This window comes from Chiloscyllium plagiosum, unplaced genomic scaffold (genome assembly GCF_037043375.1).
Source record: "Chiloscyllium plagiosum isolate Xiang-an unplaced genomic scaffold, Cpla_swu_hap1 HiC_scaffold_21, whole genome shotgun sequence".
In the NCBI taxonomy this organism is placed as follows: Eukaryota; Metazoa; Chordata; class Chondrichthyes; order Orectolobiformes; family Hemiscylliidae; genus Chiloscyllium; species Chiloscyllium plagiosum.
Window position 1 is genome coordinate 3,546,665 of NW_028270159.1, and position 20,626 is coordinate 3,567,290.

General features: G+C 46.4%; 1 protein-coding gene across 2 annotated transcripts in view; it reads left to right on the forward strand.

The window, feature by feature from the left end:
• The first annotated feature begins 3,819 nt into the window (after positions 1-3,819).
• The window catches only part of col5a1 (procollagen, type V, alpha 1), a 653,133-nt gene continuing 636,326 nt past the window's right edge, over positions 3,820-20,626 (forward strand). Inside the window, exon 1 of one of the 2 annotated variants that reach the window (XM_087998144.1) lies at positions 3,820-4,273. In XM_087998144.1, coding sequence (XP_087854270.1) covers positions 4,174-4,273 — 100 coding nt within the window. In that variant the 5' untranslated portion in view covers positions 3,820-4,173. The remainder of the gene's footprint in view (positions 4,274-20,626) is intronic. The other variant, XM_087998143.1, reaches the window with a different exon arrangement.

Genomic DNA, 20,626 nt, shown 5'->3' on the forward strand with positions numbered 1-20,626 from the left:
TGCAAATTTATGAATGATTCCCCCCTATATTTACATCCAAATTATTTATATAAGTGACAAAAAGCAGTGGACCCAGCCCTGATCCTTGCTGCACATCTCTGGTCATGGGCCTCCAATCTGAAAAGCATCCCTGTATCACCACCCTCTGTTTCCGAACTTGTATCCAAATGGCTGGCTCTTCCTGTATTCCAACTGATCTAACCATGTTAACCAGTCTACCATTTGGAACCTTGTTGGCCACCTTACTGAAGTCCATATAGACAATGTCCACTACTCTGCCTTCATCAGACGTCTTTGACACTTCTTCAAGAAACTCAATCAAGTTAGTGAGACACCATTTCCCATGCACAAAGCCATGTTGACTATCCCTAATCAGTCCTTGCCTTTTCAAATACATGTAAATCCTGTCCCTCAGAATCCCTAACAACTTACCCACCACCGATATCAGGCTCACTGGTCTATAGTTCCCTGGCTTTTCTTTACAGCAAATTTTAAATAGTAGCACCATGTTAGTCAACCTTCAGTCTCCCGATGTCTCACCTGTGGCCACTTACGATACAAATATCTCAGCAAGGGGCCCAGCAATCACTTCCTTAGCTTCCTACAAAGTTCTTGGGTACACCTAATCAGGTCCTGGGGATTTATATACTTTTTTCAAGATATTGTTATTTATTTCTCCAAGTTGTCCAACTTCCATATCTTTCTCCACAGTAAACACTGATGCCAAATATTCATTTCATATCTTGCCCATCTGCTCTGGTTCCACACATTGGTAGCCTTTCTGATCAATAAGGGACCCTATTTGTTCCCTAGTTACTCTTTCGTCCTTTATGTTTTGTAGATACCCTTTGAATTCTCCCTTAACCCTATTGGCCAAAGCTATCTCATGTCCCCTTTTTGCCCTCCTGATTTCCCTTTTAAGTGTGCTTTTACTGCCCTATTAACTCTCAAGGGATTCACTCGATCCCTGCGGTCTATACCTGACATATGCTTCCTTTTTCTTTACCAGAGCCTCAATGTCTCTATTCATCCAGCATTCCCTGTATCTGTCATTCTTGATCTTCACTCTTCAACATCTAAGGACAACTCCATGCTATCCAATGGCGTGGCAGTCCAAACTTTGAAGGCAGGCTTGAAGAAACTATATCCTTAGTTGCCATAGTTCTTATTTGATTCTAGGACAATGTACATGTGCCTACAGGGATAGCACTGCCAGAGTTGCTAATGAGTAGAAGACATCGCATCAGGGTTAAGTCTGATCTTCCTGGACTTGGGGGAGGAGGGGTGAAACGGCATTAGGAACACCAATGCCGGACCCAAGACTCCACCAACTGAAAGAGACAGTTTGATACAGGAGTCAAAAGTGAAAGAACCAAAGAATGGCCCTGTATAGGCAAGAGGCATGTTTGACGTGAGTTCAGGACCAGTGACGTATAAAGTTCAGGTAGGTGCAGCAGTCCTGAACAAGCATGTGGACCAAATGCCAGCCATGAATTCACAAACGGAGCAAAATGTGCCCTACTTTTTCGAAGATTCAGATTACCCTCTCCGTCAGGTTTTGACGAGTCTTCAGAATCAGAGATGGACATGGTGGATGTTACTGCCATGGTGCCTTTGCTGCTGAAAGAAGAGAGTGAAATACTACCGAGGCACTCCTGGTGCAAGGGTGAGCTCCCAGGTGTTATATGCTTCTCATACTGGATGCCAAGTCAGGAGAAGCTGACCTGGTGATTCTCCAAGAAAAAGGATCAACAATGTCCTTGGACTCAGAGGGAGAAGGACATAGTGATTGTGACAAGGTCAGTCAGTGGGATCTCATAGAATGTGAATGACCGAATTGGCACTCTAAACATAGAGAAAGTGAGGATTGCAGATAGTGGAGATCAGAGTCGAATAGTGTGGCACCGGAAAAGCACAGCAGGTCAGGCAGAATCTGAGGAGCTGGAGAATCGATGTTTCGGACATATGCCCTTCATCAGGACTGTGTGGAGGGGAGAAAAGGGGCCTGACAGATAAATAGGTGTGTAGGGGTGGGGGGGGGAAGGTAGCTGGGAAGGAGATAGGTAGATGGAGGTGGGGGGATGATTGTGATAGTTTGGAGTGGACAGGTGGGAAGGAAGATGGACAGGTAGGACAGGTCAAGAGTGCGGTGCTGAGTTGGAGGGTTGGATCTAGTATGGGGTGGGGGAGATTAGGAAACTGGTGAAGTTCTCTAAGAATGTGTATGTTTCAATAACGTTTTGAACACCAATGACTACAGACCCAACCTACTCAACATCTCCTCATAAGACAGTCCGTCCATATCTGGGATCAGCTGAATGACCCTTCCCTGCGCTGCCTCTAATGGCAGTCCATCTTTCCTTAGATTAGATAAAGAGGGGCAAAACTGTTCATGTATTCTGGCTGTGATCTGACTGGTTTGTTTTATAGTTTTGGTAAAACCTCCCCAACCTTTTGGACTCCATTCTGTTTGAACTAAAACTCAACATTCCGTTTGTTTTTTCCAATTACCCACTGAACCTGAATGCTACATTTTTGTGATTCATGCACAAGGACTCCCAAAGCTGTTTGGCTCTGGAGGCTGAGGCATTCTAACTGTGAGGGAAGGGTCACTCCACCCTCCCCTCAGATACCATCTCCCCCACACCTCCTCCCATTCCCTCCTGCTTCCCCTATTCAAGGCCTTTCCACTCTCTCTCCACATACAACTCCTTGATTCCGAAGGAGGGATGCGGCTCTCCACTCAGTTCCCCAAATTCCAAACCATCAAGGACCAATATACGAAGGGAAAGTGTGAGTTAGAGAAAACAAAGAGAACAGAGAGATGATACAGACAAAGAGATAGATGCAGAGATACAGAAAGAGAAATGGATAGAGAGAGATATATACAGAGATAGTGAGAGAGAGTGAGAGATATATACAGACAGAGAGAGTGGGAGATATATATAGACAGAGAGAGTAAGATATATACAGAGGGAGATAGTGAGGTATACACAGACAGAGAGAGAGTTTTATATAGAGAGAGATAGTAAGATATATACAGAGAGAGTGAGAGATATATACAGATAGAGTGGGAGATATATACAGACAGAGAGAGTGAGAGATATATACAGAGGGAGATAGTGAGATATACACAGACAGAGAGAGAGTTTTATATAGAGAGAGATAGTAAGATATATACAGAGAGAGTGAGAGATATATACAGAGGGAGATAGTGAGATATACACAGAGTGAGTGGGAGAGAGAGAGAGACAGAGTGCGAGAGACCTAAATTGAGAAGCAGATAGAGAAAGGAAGAGACAAAGATACCGAATAAATAAAGGTGTGTGAGATAGTGCCTTGGCAATTCGCTTGGCATCCTGCTGTGGGGACCCGTCTTTTTTTGGGACCGTACGTTTGGAAACCTTTGTGTTCCTGTCTTTTAGGACCCTATGTTTGAGATCTAGTGTTTTTTGATCATTTGTTTGGCATCCTGTCTGAAATCCTGTATGTCGAACCTGTGTTTGGAATCACGTGTTCAGGATTGTGCATTTGGCATCCTGTGTTTTGGGATGCTGTGTGGGTTGGGATTCAGTGTGTTTGGGATCCTGTGGGTTTGTATTTATTTGACAGTGTATTGTTTAATGTTTAAAGTTGCCGCTTCAGACGCAGCCTCTCCTGTTGGTTGATGGAAAAAAACAAAGTTGGAAATTGCAGCCTCAGTTCCCGGTCTGTTTCCAGCGCCCTCCCTTTCCCTCCCTCCCCAAGTGCCCAATAAAGTGCAGGCTGTTCTGGGCGGTCTCAGCCCTTTGAGTTTGAGTGGGCAGTGAGAGAGCGAAGAGGGGTGGGGGCGAGATCCCAAACCACCAAATCTCTTGTTCCAGTTTTTTGTTGCTGCAGAATTGTTCAGCTCCAGGAAACTGTGAGGGAGACCAGGTTTTGCTGTCAGCTCGGGGAAAGAAAAGCCAGTTTGCCTAGGCAGCAGAGAGGCGCCAGGAGCTGGGGCTGAGACACCGAAAAAAATCCAAATCACCGAATGGCTTCCTAGATCTCCCCCTCCTCACGCCCGTCTGCCCCCACCCCCGAATTCCTGTCTCCCCCCCCCCCCCCCTCACCCCTTCCCCAAACCCTCACCCCAGTCACTGTAATCCCCTTGTGTAACTGAGCTGGTGACAGCAGCAGTCTGTGCACGATATGGATAATCGGAGCCGGTGGAGGAGAGCGAGAACGATTTGGGACTGTGCTGTAACTTTACAAATCCTCATCCTCTCAGTAATAACTTATGTTAATGCAGGTAAGTGCAGACTGTTACTGAACCCAATCTATCCTCATCAGGAGCTCAGCGGCTGCAAACTCCATTCAAAAAGTCTCTTTTACTGGCGATGTCATTGGTTCGAGATTTCAAGTGAACTGAATGAGACAAGTTCCCCATCTCCCCCTCCTCCCCCCCCCCTTACAGTCTCAATGTGGAGTCCATTAGTTTGTTTGAATTGAGTGCATTCCTTTCTTAGAAGGATTTTTATTTTGTGAGATCAGGTTCCTCTAGATCCTTGTTCAGACTCCGCTCTGACACAACTGCTCTTAACCAATCAATTCCTCACTGAAACTTTCTGCTTGGTCTTTTGTCTGCGTTCATGTTTAAGTTGGAAGTTTTTTTCTTCTCCGGGCCAGCCTCAGAGCAGGCTGCTGGCTTTCTCTGTACCTAGTGTCAATTCCCAGATACACTCCCTCCTGCTGTCCCCAGCCAACACTTCACAAACCCCATTCCTACCCCGGTCTCAGCATCACAAACGCAACAGCCTCCCAGGACAGCGCTTGAGGGTTTGTAAAGTGGGAGATTGGAAACAGTTCTGGGGCGTGGGGTTGCATTTAGATATTGGTTCAGGCCAGTTTGGAATGAGTTATGAGTCAATGACTGTCAATCTGTGCCATGAGAATATCTCCATGACTGAATTAAAACCAGCAGGTCCAGCAGCAGCTCTGAAGGGAGAGATAGAAGCAGAGTTAATGTTTCCAGTCCAGGGTGACTCTTGCTTAGAATGTTTGTGAATGACAGACTAATTTCTGCTGAACTGGGAGGTGAAGAGGTCCCAATGAGATTCTGAACACGGGGAATAACTTCCCAATGCAAACAATCAGAGATCTTAAACGCAAAAAAAAGACGCTTTGGCCCATCATGTCTGTGCTGGTCAAAAACAACTACCTAACTCTTCTAACCCCATTTCCCAGCACTTGGTTCATGGCCTGTCTACCTTGGTATTGCAAGTATATATCTGAATCCTTCTTCAGTGGGATGAGGGGTTCTGCCTCTTCCTCCATTACAGGCAGTGGGTTCCAAATTCCCACCACACTCTGGGTGAAACAGTTTTTCCTCACATCCCTTCCTTCCCCTTACCTTCAATCTCTGCCTCTCTGGTCATTGATTCCTCCTCCAAAAGGAAAAGTTTCTTCTTATCTGTACCCCTCATAATTTTGTACATCTCACTCGGGTTCCTTCTCTGTCTCCTCTAATGGAGGAGAATTTTAAAGAAGAGAGGCAGTCGCCTGGATTCAGATTTCCTTTAGGATTTAGTTATAATAACTGTCTTTGAAATATGAGCCGATAAAGCCCAGTCTTAAACAGATAAAAGGGTGTTGCTTGCTTGCAACTTCAGAAAGGCAGTCAGTGGGACACAGTCCAGGTATACCAGGTCCTGCCATTTTCACGCTAAGAGGATAGAGACAGTACTGACCCTCTGGGTTTCAACACCAGCTCTGTCTGTGTCCCAGACCCAGGGGGCTGGCATCACACACCTTCCCAGCTCAGGGAGATTTCCACTCTGCTCAGCCGAACCCAATGTCGTGAAAGCTGTCGCTGTGACACTGCAGCTCAGAAATGGTCACCATCTGTCTGAGTGGGCCTTTCTCCAGGCAACAGGAAATTGAAGGAAAATGTTCGTTTGGTGCTGACACGATAGGCCCCAGTGTGTCCTTTGCTGGATGTGTTACTGTGATGAAAGTGTTACAGGTTAGAAAGGGTCAATTGCCTGTGTTCTTGGGGAAGGGGAGGGTTGAATGGAAAGGTTCAGTGGGGGCAAGGGAATGGTATTGATAAGGCTGACGAGACTGAACTGCTGGGTTATATGCCCAGGGTCAAGGTTCAAATGACAGCTGTTGGCTGCTAAGCTGAGTGCCTTACATTGACTAGGACTAGAGACCCTCTCTCCAGCAACTGGTGACCAGCCAGGAGCTGGAAAAATGGCCAACAGTAAATTGGTCAGATATTTATCTGTTACACATAGTAACCAGTCACTCGGGTGATGTGACTCTGATTGGCTACCCTCATTGATCACTCAGGTTGTGTGATGCCAATTGGTCATTAACCTGTCACTCAGGCTGTGTATCTCTGATTGGTCATTCTAATCGGTCACTCAGACTGTGTGACCCCTATTGGTCATTTGAACTGGTCACTCAGGCTATGTCATCCTGATTGATTACACTAACCAGTCACTCAGGCTGTGCAGTTCTGATTGGTCACTCCAAACCCTGTGTCCCAAAGGGAAGCCTTTTTATCCCAACCAAACTGAATGGGAAATAAAGGTCTGTTAATAGGACACAAATATCTGGAAATGTTTGTCTGGAGCAGGGAATTTGTGTGAGTATGAGCTTGTCTGTGTGACAGTGTATGTGTGTGCGTGTGAGTTAGTATGTGTAAGAGTGAGTTTGTGTATATTTATGTATGTGTGTGAGAGTGTGTGTGCATGTGAGTGTGGCTGTGGATATGTGAGTGTGTATAAGAGTGTGTGTGTGAGAAGGTGTGTCACCAGTGCCATTAGCTGCAGTTCGTAGATGATGCTTGTGCATGTGCAATCTCACAGGATGGACTCCAGACCATCGTCAACACCTTACAGAGACATATGAGAGCATGGGTCTCACCCTCAACACGTGCGAGATGAAGGTCCTCCACCAAACTGGCCTGGGATTGTGGAGTGAATCCCTGATCATCAAGGTCCATGGGGAGGCCTGAGAGAATATTGGCCATTTCCAGAACCTCGGAGGGGTCCTGTCGGCCAAAGCAGGTTTTGATGACAAGGTGCAGCAGTGCCCCGCAGTGTGCTAGTGCAGCCTTCGGCCGCCTGAGTAAAACAGTGTTCGAGACCAACAACCTCAGATCTGACACCAAGCTCATGGTCTACAGAGCCCTCCTATATGGCTGTGAGCCATGGATTGTCTACAGCAGACACCTCAAGGCACTGGAGCTGTCCCACCAACACTGCCTGCATAAGATCCTGGGAAACTGCTGAGAAGAAAGATGCACCAACACCAGTCACCTCGACCAGGCCGACATCCCCAACATCGAGGCACTGACCACCCACACCTTCATCAGCTGCAATGGGCTGGGCACATTGTCCCCATGACCGACACGAGATTCCCTACTCCCAACTCCGAAAGGGCAGGTGAGCCCCAGGTGGATACTCTCAAGGCCTCACTGGGGAAGTGCAGCATTCCCACAGACCCCTGGGAATTATTGACCCAGGGCCAAACAAGTGAGGGAGGAGCATCTGGGAAGGTGTTGAGCACCTTCAGACTGGCTGTTGGGAAAGAGCGGAAACCAGGCAAAAACCGCAAAAGGAGCATGCTCCCACACCAATGCCCCACCCACCCCTTTCTGTCCCAAACGTAGCAGAGCCTGTGGAAGTCACAGCGGTCTGTACAGCCACTTACAGACTCACTCTGAGAGTGGAAGAGAGTAATCCTCATTTGCAAAAGACCGCTGATGATGATAATGATGATGATGATGTGAATGTGTGTGTGAGTATGAGACAGTGGTAGAGGAAGGTAAAGGTGACGTTGTAGTTGGAGTAGATAGTGTTTGGGGATTAGGTAGTTATCTCTGTAAACAGCAGGTTAAGCTGGTGCTTGGGTGACGGATGTCTCGAAGCTTGATATTGGAAAGGGAGGGTGACGCAGTCACTGTGAGCTGTGTTCATCAGTAGGGGGCAGTGAGGCAGAAATTCCTGTTTGGAGATATCTGGGGAGAAGAAGTGTAAATGAATTGCTCAGCACTCACTCTGGATTGTTACCCACATCATGAGCACATTGGCATTTGGGGTGAGGTAAGTGAAATAACTCCACAGAGGTCGGTTTCCAATCATCAAATCACCCTCTATTTTCACGTGGAGAATCCTTGACACTGATCCGGCTCCCTCAGGGCCAGCTCTCAGAGTGAGCAGGATGTCTGACACTCCTGTTACCTTTTTTTAGGAAAACACCCGGGTGGCCAGTGACAAACACTGCCCTTCACATCGAAGGGCAATGCTGTGTGATCAAACAATGAAGGGGAGGGTAGGGACTATATCAAAATAGAGTTGGAGGGAGAAATAATGCACTCCACTCCCTGCGGCGCCCACCTCTCCCTGAACAACTCCAGGGTGTTGGTGGACACCGCGTGCTCCTTCTCCAAGGACACCCGGGCTCTAGACACTCCTGTTACTATCTGTCAGCCAGGGGTCCCTGATTGGACCATATTAACAGCCCCAATCAGGGAACTCATATTCTATGATGTCCACCTGGCTGCCCTCATTACAATCACAACTTCCCTCTCCCTCTGAGTCTGAAGACATAGACTGGCTCTTTTGTTTGTAACTCCTGCTGGGGTGAGGTTCCTCCAACTCTGCCTTCTGATATGGGCAGTGTGTAACACACAGTAGCTCACCTCTCATGCCCAAAATGTCTCTGAAGAATTAATTCTTCTGTTCAGAAGGCCTAGACTTGGAGGCGGCAACATCCGGTCTGTCCACCTCAGATTCCGAGGTATCTTCAACACTTACTGGAGAGGGAGAGCCCAGGGTTCTAGTCGGAAAAGCAGTCAAAGAGCTGGGCACATTTTGCTACTGTACCGTTTGTGAGTTTTGTGCATTTATATGGTCCACGTGCTTGTTCAGGACTGTCACACCTACCCAAACATTATACATCACTGGACCTTACCTCACGTCGCCCATGCCTCTTTACCAATGCAGATCCATTCCTGTGGTTCCTACACCAAACTTTGTCCACTGAAGTGAACTATCTCTCTTGATTAGTGTATACTTATGTCTGGCTTGGCGTTCCTGGTGCCATTTCATCCTCCCCCTAGGTCTGGGAAGATCAGATTTAACCTGGTGTGTAGTCTTTTTCCCATTAGAAATTCTGTGGGAGCTAACCTTGTAGTTGCATGTGGCATGATCCTGTAATCAAATAGGAACCTGGACAGTTTGGTATTTAATGAAGCTGTAGTTTGTTTCTTTAAGCCTGCCTTTGAAGTTTGGACTGCTCTGTGTACCAGACTATTGGATGGTGGATGGTATGGAGCTGTCCTTATATGTCAAGTACCATTTGACTCGAGGAAATACCCAAATTCCTGGCTAGCAAAGAATAGATCATTATCTGTGACTAACACTTCTGGGAGTCCATGCATTACAAAAGATACACACAAATTATCTATCGTCGTCTTTGATGAATGAACTGTATGCACATCCAGCCCTTGCGAGAGGGCATCCACACTCACTAAGAACATGAAGCCCATGAAAGGACCTGAATAGTTAACATGTAACTGAATCCCGGTTTTACCCGGACATTCCTGTGGATGTGGTGGAGCTGCTGGCAGCAATGTTTGTCCTTGTGGGCACTCTGGGCACTGCCCCACCAACACCACCATGTCTGCATCCAATCCTGGCCATTAGACATAACTTCTCACCAATATCTTCATTTTGGAGACCCCTGGATGATCCTAATGGAGTTCACCCAGTATCTGGCAGTGACCTTTGCACTTGTCAATCACTCTTACTCCCCATAATGATATGTCATCATCTGCGGTGATCTGGTCTCTCTGAGTGCAAAAGGTTTCAGTTCTGGATGTGACAGTCCTTTGGTTTTCACCAGCTGGATCAATTTTGCTGGGACTGGATCTTTCTGTGGCTAAGGTCAGCTGTGCCTGGAAGTGCATCCAGAAAATTAGAAACCATTCTGTAGTTTTCCAGTATTGGTGCCACTGGTGGTGTATCCGCCAGCAGGAGGTGGCTCGGTGAATCTGCATTTGGTCCTTGGCCTCCTGGACAATGTTCCAACTTGTAGTTATGAACAGTTAGCATTAGAACCCACTGCTGAATTTGGCCTGGAGCTATGGGCGGAAATGCCTTGTCCTCTTTAAGTACACCTAGCAGGGGTTTGTGGTCTGTTATTATTGTGGGCGGCACGGTGGCTCAGTGGTTAGCATGGCTGCCTTTCAGCACCAGGGTCCCAGGTTCGATTCCAGCCTTGGGTGATTAACTGTGTGGAGTTTGCACATTCTCCCGGTGTTTGCGTGGGTTTCCTCCGGGTGCTCCGGTTTCCTCCCACAGTCCAAAAAATGTGCAGGTTAGGTGAATTGGCCATGCTAAATTGCCCATAGTGTTAGGTGAAGGGGTAAATGGGTCTGGGTGGGTTGCACTTCGGCGGGTCAGTGTGGACTTGTTGGGTCAAAGGGCCTGTTTCCACACTGTAAGTAATCTAATCTAATCTGTAAAGGTATTGGTGGAACCTCCTGATTCCAGATATAACCACAATCCTTCCATCTCCATCTGGGCGTATTTACGCTCTGCATTAGCCAAAGTCCTGGCCTTTCCTCTCCATTCAGCTAATACCTCCCTAATGCTGTACAGTGAGGCGCCACATGTCAATACTAGATCTTGCTTGGGATCGCATTGTGCCAACACCCCAGAGGATGATAGCTCTTTCTTCATTTCCCTCAAGGCTGTGGTTTGGCTACATGACCATTTCCAAGGCTGACCCTTCTTTAAGAGTTGATGCAAAGGTGACTGGTTGGAAGCCAGATTGTGTGAACGTTCCATAATAATTCACCAGCTTCAGCAAAGACCCAAGCTTTGTTACAGACTTGGGAGCCAGGGCACATTTGTTTCCCCTCACTGTATCTTCCAAATGATATAACCCAATCTTGTGAGCTCTGCAGCCCAAGTAGATCAGTTGGGATGCCTGGAACACATTGTTTTTCCTTTTCAGATGTACACCCACCTGGGATAAATTCCTAAGGACTATGTCCAAGTGCTCTAAGTGCTCTTTATTGGTTTTCCCTGTTATTAGCACATCATCTAACTAAATGGTGATCTGGTGTAAACCTTGTAAAAACCTTCTCCATTGTCCACTGACAAATTGCCCAGGCTGGCCATACCCCAAATGGCAGTCTCATTTCTTGATATAAACCCTTATGGATATTCATTGTAGCACACTTCAGGGAATCCTCATTTCATCGCAATTGCAAGTACACATGGCTCATGTCCAGCTTCATGAAGGGCAGCCCCCCCCCAACCCCTCCCCGCCAGCATTGTGTAGGGGTCCTGTCTGCGAGGGATTGACTATTTATCCAGTTTCAAACATCCAGTTATCGTTTGTTTAAAATCCCCAGAAAGGTGAACCAACCCGTCAGGCTTCACAGTCAGTACGCCCGGTGTTGCCCAATCCACAGCCAGGATTGGTTTGATGGTTCCTTCCCTTTCCAGCCTCCTGATTTCTACCTCTACTTTTGCCCCTATTACAAATGGTGCTGGGCGGGTCTTGCAAGATCGTGGAATTGCTTCCTGTCCAACATGCAGGGTGACCTTATCTCCTTTGATCATCCCTAGACCTTCCTGAAAAGCAACCGGGTATTTAATTAGGATTTCACTCATGCTGTCATTTTCTAATTGAAAATGTTGAGCTAATGTAGGTGAACCTTTCTGAACTAATTTCATCCCTTCAGGATTGGCCTTGAGCCATTAACTATAATCATTGGTAACTGGACCAGCTTCTTCTCATAAGAGACAGGAACCAAAGTTGTCCCCTTAATCTGTAAAGGTTCCCCAGTATTGGTTCTCAATGTAACCAAAGTCTTGTGCAAATGCAAGGACCGGAGTCCAGAGCAAATTTTGTTAAAGACGGATTCTGCGATCACTGAAATGGCCACGCTAGTGTCAACCTCCATTAGAACCAGGTGACATTCAACCAGTCCCTTATTTTGATTGGTTCTCATTTGGATGTTGCTAAAAAAATTTAGCTATTCCAAGTCAGATGTAAGTGGACTTTCCAAGGCGTGCATTCCCCCAGATACTGGGCGATGAGTTCTCTTACTCCATTTAGGTCTAGTGAGACTCTTTAGCTGTCTTGAGTTTACACAATTACAGTGGCTTGCCGGCCTAAAGCCTGAAGAAAAATGTAATCGTTTAGTTGAGGCTTGGCTTTGTTTTGGGGTTTTGCTGGGGGCTGACCTCGAGTATCTCTGTTCAGGATACTTTCTGAGTGAGGCTATGCAATTGCTAGCACCCAAGTGGTGTTTCTCAAGTTCAGTCAGACTGGCAGGCGTGTTCACAGCTATTGGAATATCCTGCAACTCATATACTTATATTTTCCCATTATCAAACCAGTTATAGTGCCTGTTGAAGTGTAGAGAAAGTGAGGGCTGCAGATGCTGGAGATCAGAGCTGAAAATGTGTTGCTGGAAAAGCGCAGCAGGTCAGGCAGTATCCAAGGAACAGGAGAATCGATGTTTCGGGCATAAACCCTTCTGTTGAAGTCTAGTTGGGCTTCAGTAGGTGATTTTGCATGGATACATCATTAATCCCACATACCAACAGGCTCTCAGCATCTCATTAAGGATTCAACTAAAATCACATGCCTCTGCCAGTAGTCTTAACCGAGTCAAAAATAGGTTTGTTAGTCTCAAATTGCTGAGTAAAACTGATAGCATCTCAGAGTTAGAGGAGGCTTGGGGTCGTAATATTCCTTAACTAAATCTATTAACTCTTGAAAGGTTTTAGTATCTGCTACTCCAGGGAAAGGTAGCATCCTAATAACTGAAAAAGCAATGGGTCCACAAGCTGTTGTTCATTGTTTTTCATCTGCTGCAATGTCATTTACCTGGAAAAAATAATGCATCCTGTCCACAAACTGGATTCAGTGTTCAACAGCAGGATCGAACGAGTCAAGCTTCCCAACCAACAGCATGGTGCCAGAATTGCTTAGCCTAACTCAAAGACATCAGTTGGGAGCAAGTTTCTTTAGGAGTGTGCTTTTCTCTCATCACCACTGAAATAACTCCACAGAGGCCGGTATTCCGTCACCAAGTCACTCTTTATTTACTTGTGTAGATTCCTTGACACTGATCCAGCTCATTCAGAGCCAGCTGTCAGTATGAAATAGATATCTGACACTCCTGTTTATATCAACTAGGAAAAGGTGAGGACTGCAGATGCTGGAGATCAGAGTCAAAAAGTGTAGCACTAGGAAAGCACATTAGGTCAGTCGGCATCCGAGGAACAGGAGAGTCAATGGTTTGGGCATCAGCCCTTCGTCAGGAAGCCCACATTCCTGACGAAGGGCTTAAGTTCAAAACATTGACTATCCTGCTCCTCGGATGCTGTCTGACCTGCTGTGTTTTCCCAGTGCCACACTTTTCAATTCCTGTTTCTATCTGTTAGCCAATTTGTTAATTAAATTAACAGCCCCAATTAGGGAACTCATATTGTATGTGGTCCGTCTAGCTGACCTGGTTATAGTCACTACAGTGAGTGTGTGACTGGACAGACACATCTACTAGGAAAGATAATTTGGGAAATCTCCAGGGCTTTTGGAGCTGTAAACAATGAAGAGGTGGGAAACGTTGTTTCATAATAATTTGAAAGCAAACGAAAGGAAAGAGAACAGAGGAATTGTCAAAAATTGTGTTTTGTGAGATGCTGGTATACAGAAAGCTACAAGTTGTAAACTGATTAAACTCAGAGAAAAAGCAAGAAATGTATGCTGAGCAGAGCAGCAGTTACAAACATTCAATCAGGCACACCAATCAGGAACCTGAGTCGGCCATTCAGCCCCTCAAGTCTGCTCCACTAATCAGAACGATCACAGCTGGTCTGATTGTGGCCTCAACTTTAGCTGGCTTTTTCTAAGAACCATTGACTCCCTTGTTAGTCATGGAAGGTCAGAATTATGTGCCAAATCAGTGGTCTTTACAAACTAGGGCTGTAGTGGTGCAGTGGTAATGTCCAGAAAAGCCCAGGATCAATTTCCACCTTCCCCGGAGCTGTGTCTTAACTGGTTGATGAGAAGATATTTATATGGAATAAACTGATGGAATTGCAGATGCATATTCATTTGGTGGCAATGACACAGGTGTCAGTGTTGAGACAGTTGGTCCTGGGAAGTCATTACACTAGCTTATAAAGTATATTGGAAGGTAGGGAAAACAGCAGAGTGCAACAAGCAGGTTAAATCATTAAGGAGGAAATCACTTAATTGTCAAGTGAGCATATAGCAAGTAAGAAGTGGTACTTTATGAGTATAATTAAATCATAAAAGATTTGAGATTGCAGTGGGAGTTGTATATACCTTCCTGGTAGTAGCTGTGAAATGGTAGATTCTATAAATGCAACGACTCGACAAGTATGTAGCAAATACAGCGTGTTATTAATGGGGGGATTTTAACATTTGAATGCAGATTGGTATGTCAGAAAGGTAATGAATTTCTTGAATGTGTTCAGGACAAGTTTTCTGCATCAAGGGCTGATTTACAGGGGGAGTTGGGACTTTAATGCTGGAATTTTAAAAATGCACTTGCCGGCATGGGGACTTGCTCGGCTATTTTATTAACTGGTAGTTATTGCCATCAACTGGTCTAACTCCCAGTTTTCAGACAGTGACAAAATAATCATCTTCAGTCAGAGTGAAGAGATCTACTCACAGTTTCAGCCTTGCTCTGTCTGGGATGTCACTGTGTCAGAGGTGTCTCTCTAGCTTGTTTAACATGATATTTGTTACAAGCTCTGCATCAGCCGATGTGGTCCTTTGACTCATTGCTTGTTTGGCTAGTGCCTTGTTTAACCTCTCTTGCCTTTCTCAGGCTCAACTCAATTCTGGAGATGACTTGATGGATGCAGTTCAGCCTTGCCTTATCTCCTCAGGGATAATGACTCGATTTCCTTTGTATGGGGTGCTGTCTTGGGCTATGACTTCAGAGTATATCCTTGATGCTTTCAGGCTATCCTTTCATCATGACCTCCTGCCTTACTCAGAGTTGCATCCTGGGTAGTTTGTTTAGGTTTGATTCAAATTCTTTTCTTTCAGAGTTGATAAGATAAACTTGATTTTTTTTAGCGAAGTGTCAGTTTCATCAAGTTTCAAGGAAGGTTTCTCTCTGCGAGGCTGAGCAAGTTTTCTCGTTGCTTCTTACTGAACTTTCACCATTGTCATAAGACCATAAGACATAGGAGCAGAGTAGGCTATTCAGGCCCATCGAGTCTGCTTCACCATTCAGTGAGATCATGGCTGATCTAATAATCTTTAACTCCACTTTCTAGCCTTTTCCCCATCACCCACAATTCCCCCGACTGATTTCAAATTTGTCGTTCACAGCCTTGAATATAGTCAATGACCCAGCTCCAATAGCCTTCTATGGTAAACGATTCCACAGATTCACGACCCTCTGAGAGAAGAAATTCCTCCTCATCTCTGTACAAGCCGTTTTTCTCAGATAAAGCTGTATGGTCCTAGACTCTCCCACAAGGGGAAGTATTCTCTCCACATCTCTCCAGTCAAGCCTCCTAAGGATCTATATGTTTCAATAAGGTCACCTCTCATTCTTCTAAACTCCAATGAGTACAGGCCTGACCTACTCACCCTCTCCTCCCTACCGTGGATCAGCTGAGTGAATCTTCTCTGGACTGTCTCTAATGTAGGTATATTTTTCCTTCGATAAGGCACCCGAACACTGTTCACAGTATTCCAGCTGTGGTCTGTCTAGTACCTTGTATAGTTTTGGCAAAACTCCCTACTTTTATAATCCATTCCCTTTGAAATAAAGGCCAACATTCTTTTGCCTTCCCTATTACCCACTACTTTTTGTGATTCATGGGCAAGGACTCCCAAATCCTTGTGTTCTGCAATTTTTTGCAGTCTTCTTCCATTTAAATAATATTCAGCACCTCTATTCTTGCTGCCAAAGTGTATAACCCTCATCCCCCCATTCCAATTGCTAACTTTAACCCATTCATTTTACCAGTCTATATCCCTCTGCAGACTCTTTGTGTCATCCTCACCACTTGCCTTCCCACCTATTCTTCCCACCTTATCTTCAAACTTGGTGATAGTACATTCACTTTCCTCATCCAAGTCATTAATAGCTGACTCCAGCACTGATCCCTGTGGCACTCCACTCATTAAAAATTACCATCCTGAAAATGCTCACACTATTCCAACTCCCTATCTCCAATCAGCCAATCCTCTATCCATTCTAATGTACTGCCTTCAATTCAATGAGCTCGGAAGTGTGCTACTTTTTCAAATATCTTCTGAAAATTCAAATGCTTTATGTTCACTGCAGTAGCACTATGGCACCCAGGACCAGAAGTAGAGCTATGACACCAGACCATGATTCTAGACTGCTGCCAGTGTCTAAACAGCCACAGACCATCTGGAGGAATGCACAGTGATGTAGTAAGAAGGTCAATGACCTTCTCCACTCTTCCATAAACTCCACCAGCTTCTCTCTTATACCTCATTCTAACCCTGCTGTCTCCAACTCCCTCCAAGGCTCATGCTCAATCATTCATTGTGTGCAACATCTTCCCATGTGCTATTACCCACCTCAACTTCCAACAGCACTAACTCTACATATCCTCTGCACTGCCTACTCTCAATCGGGACACCTCCCCACCTACACCAGAAGTAACAACTGTATCACCCACCTCCATGATTTGTAATACCTGTCTGTCTGTCTCTCTCTCTCTCTCTGTTTCTCATTCCAGGAAAAAAACAGCCCACAGTACTGTGTGCACTGCCGTGCGATTATTGATTTCAGGATTTTGTAAAAGGCTAAACAAGCTTTTGAAAGTAGAAGACTAGATTGTTCTGGACTTGAACAGTGTGTAATTTGGGGAATTGTCTTGGGTGTGGGTGGGGAGTTGGAGTCTGATCTATCATCCTCGATGGGTATTCAGGTCAAGCTGTGATCCTGGACATTCCTGATTTCCTTTCAATGTCTCCATTTCACAGCAGACCAGAACAGACATTGAACCTCACTTGCTCTCTTTCCAGCAGCGTTCCTGTCCTGGTCATTGTCTGCTGCTCCCTGCCCATTTCCTATGTCATGACATAGTTGATATTCCAGTGTATATCCAGGTTGATTGAAACGCCAAGTGGGTATGAGGGACTGAGTGATGGATTCCTGCTTGGAATTTGTAGGTTCAGATGAACATGCTTGACTGTAAACTGACCTTGCATTGCAATAAACCAATTTGATTTGATTTAATTTGATTTATTGTCGTCCCATGTATTGAGATACAGTGCAAAGTATTGTTTTGCATGCTATATAGGCAGATCATACCTTAAGTAAGTACATCAGGATAATAGAACAGAATGCAAAGTATGGTTTACAGCTACAGCGAAAGTGCAGAGAAAGTTCAACTCTGATATATTAGAGGTCAGTTCATAAGTCTGATAACAGTGGGGGAAAAAGCTGTTCTTAAACCTGTTGGTGATTGAGCTTGCATTTCTGCAGACCAAGCTCTCCATACAGCATTAGGATGTTAGGAGGCTTCTGTTTGGACTGCAGTGGCTCACGAAGGAAGCTTGTCACCACCATCCCAGGGAGACAAAGGCAACGGGCAATCAATGTTGGACCAACCATCGAAGCCCACATCTCCTGAATTAAGAAAACCAAAAAGGAAGCTAAGACACCGTTCACTCGACGCTGCATCACAGTTGCTGGCTTACTCCATCTGCAACTTGGGAATCTGCAGAGATTGTGTGGTGCTTTGGTAATGACCTGTGCTGAGCCCTCGTGCTCCCAATGAGCTGATGATCAATGCAGGGAGAGTGTGTGTTTGTGCATTTGGGGCTGGGAGACCTGGCAGACAAATCAACCCTGACTGCATTTGGCCCTTCTAAGAATCAGATTGGATTTTTCTGAGAGCCTTGCTGGTGCCTCCTGGCAACACATCCTGGCTGTTCCGGAGCTCCCTGTTGCCAGGCAGAGAGCAGAGGCAGCCAGTACTCAGAGACCTTTCAGCTGAACACGACCTGAAACACACTGCTGGCTGACCGCATGGAAAGATGGGATTGAGGACTTAGCAATGAATCCATCAGAGGTCCATGCAGAGTGCTGCTGAGTTCCAGAAATCCCTTGTGTACCCCAGGGCAAGAGGTACTACTAGCGCCAGCCCTGACCTTGACCAGGACCTTAGACTTGCCCAGTCAGGGAGCCAGGGAGCCCAGTCAGATGCTCAAATAACTGCTGGCTCCTTTTTTTCCCACCAATAAAGTCAGAAAGTGAGCAGTTCAAAGACAGCTCAGAGCTGAGAAATGTGACACCACTGCAGGTAATTTAGGCCAGGGACCAGCTGAGCTTGATCCTGTTCCAACAAAAGAATGACAGGAGCCTTTGTCAGCTGTGGCTCAGGGGTCAACACACTGACCTCTGACCCAGAATGTCAAGGAGCTCATAACAACATTCAAAACTTTCATTTCCAGAGTGGTACTGAGAGTATGCCATATTGACGGAGGGCCAGTGCTGAGGGAGCATCACACTATCGGAGGGTCAGTACTGAAGGAGTGCTGCACTGACAGTACAGCACAGTACAGGCCATTCGGTTCACGATGTTGTGCTGAGCATTTATCTTAATTCAAGGTCAACCTAACCTGCACACTCCTCAACTTACCGCCATCCACGTGCTTGTCCAGCAGTCGCTTCAATGTCCCTAATGTCTCTGACTCTATTCCCACTGCTGGCAGTGCATTCCACACACCCACCACTCTCTGCGTAAAGAACCTACCTCTGACATCTCCCCTATACTTTCCTCCAATCACCTTAAAATTATGACCCCTTATGACAGCCAATTCTGCCCTGGGGAAAAGCCTACTCTATCTATGCCACTCATCATCTTATACATCTCTATCAAGTCACCTCTCTTCCTTCTTCTCTCCAGTATGAAAAGCCCTTGCTCACTCAACCTTTCTTCATAAGACAAGCCCTCCAGTCCAGGCAGCATCCTGGTAAATCTCCACTTCATTCTCTCTACAGCATCTATATCCTTCCTATACTGAGGCGACCAGAACTGGACACAATATTCAAAGTGTGGTCTAGGGCCAATGCGAATGGAGTGCTGCACTGTTGGATAGTCAGTGCTGAGAGAGCATTGTACTGTTGAAGGGTCAGTGCTGATCGAGCGTTGCACTGTTGGAGGGTCAGTACTGAGGGAGTGTTGCACTTTCAGAGGGTCAGTGCTGAGGGAGTGCCGCACTGTCGGAGGGTCAGTGCTGAGGGAGTGCCGCACTGTCGGAGGGTCAGTGCTGAGGGAGTGCCGCACTGTCGGAGGGTCAGTGCTGAGGGAGTGCCGCACTGTCGGAGGGTCAGTGCTAAGGGAATGCCGCACTGTCGGAGGATCAGTGCTGAGGGAGTGCCGCACTGTCGGAGGGTGAGTGCTGAGGGAGTGCCGCACTGTCGGAGGATCAGTGCTGAGGGAGTGCCGCATTGTCGGAGGGTCAGTGCTGAGGGAGTGCCGCACTGTTGGAGGGTCAGTGCTGAGGGAGTGCTGCACTGTCGGAGGGTCAGTGCTGAGGGAGTGCCGCATTGTCGGAGGGTCAGTGCTGAGGGAGTGCCGCACTGTTGGAGGGTCAGTGCTGAGGGAGTGCTGCACTGTCGGAGGGTCAGTGCTGAGGGAGTGGGCACTGTCAGAGGGTGAGTGCTGAGGGAGTGTCGCACTGTCGGAGGGTCAGCGCTGAGGGAGTGCCGCACTGTCGGAGGGTCAGTGCTGAGGGAGTGCCGCACTGTTGGAGGGTCAGTGCTGAGGGAGTGCCGCACTGATTATTAAACCTTTTCAGAGCTTTGACCTGTTGTTAACAACATGTTAGTTTTATTAGTGGAAAGGCATTTTCCATTTTAGGGATGGGAGTACAAACAAGTGCAGAGCATGGGTATGACAAACGAAATTTTGAGTAAACTGATGCTGAAAAAGGCATTCACAGGACAGATATCAGGTGGTGAACACAATTCAGACCTGGGATGAACATACAGAGTTCAGAGGGGATGGGCTGATGTAAATCAGAGAAGCAAAGAGAATTTCACGTCTGACAGTGATTTTCCTGCACATCCATCCACCTCATTTACTGTGTACGTTGCTCTCGATATGGTTCCCCCTACATCTGGGAGACAGAACACCAACTCACGGAATGTTTCAGGGAACACCTCTGGGACACACCCACCAAACAACCCCACAACCCTGTGGCCGAACGCTTCAACTCCCCCTCCCACTCTGCCGAGGACATGCAAGTCCTGGGTCTCCTCCACAACCAAACCCTAGCAACCCAATGCCTTGAGGAAGAACGCCTCATCTTCTGCCTTGAGACCTTTCACCCACACAGCATCAACATTGGCATCACTAGTTTCCAAATCTCTCCTCCCAGATCCAACCCTCCAACTCGGTATTGCCCTCTTGACCTGTCCATAAGACCATAAGACATAGGAGCAGAAATTAGGCCACTCATCCCATTGAGTCAGTTCCACCATTCAATCATGGCTGATAAGTTTCTCAACCCCATTCTCTCGCTTTCTCCCTGTAACATTAAGATTGATAAGTCTCCAGGGCCAGACCAGATTTAATCTTATGTC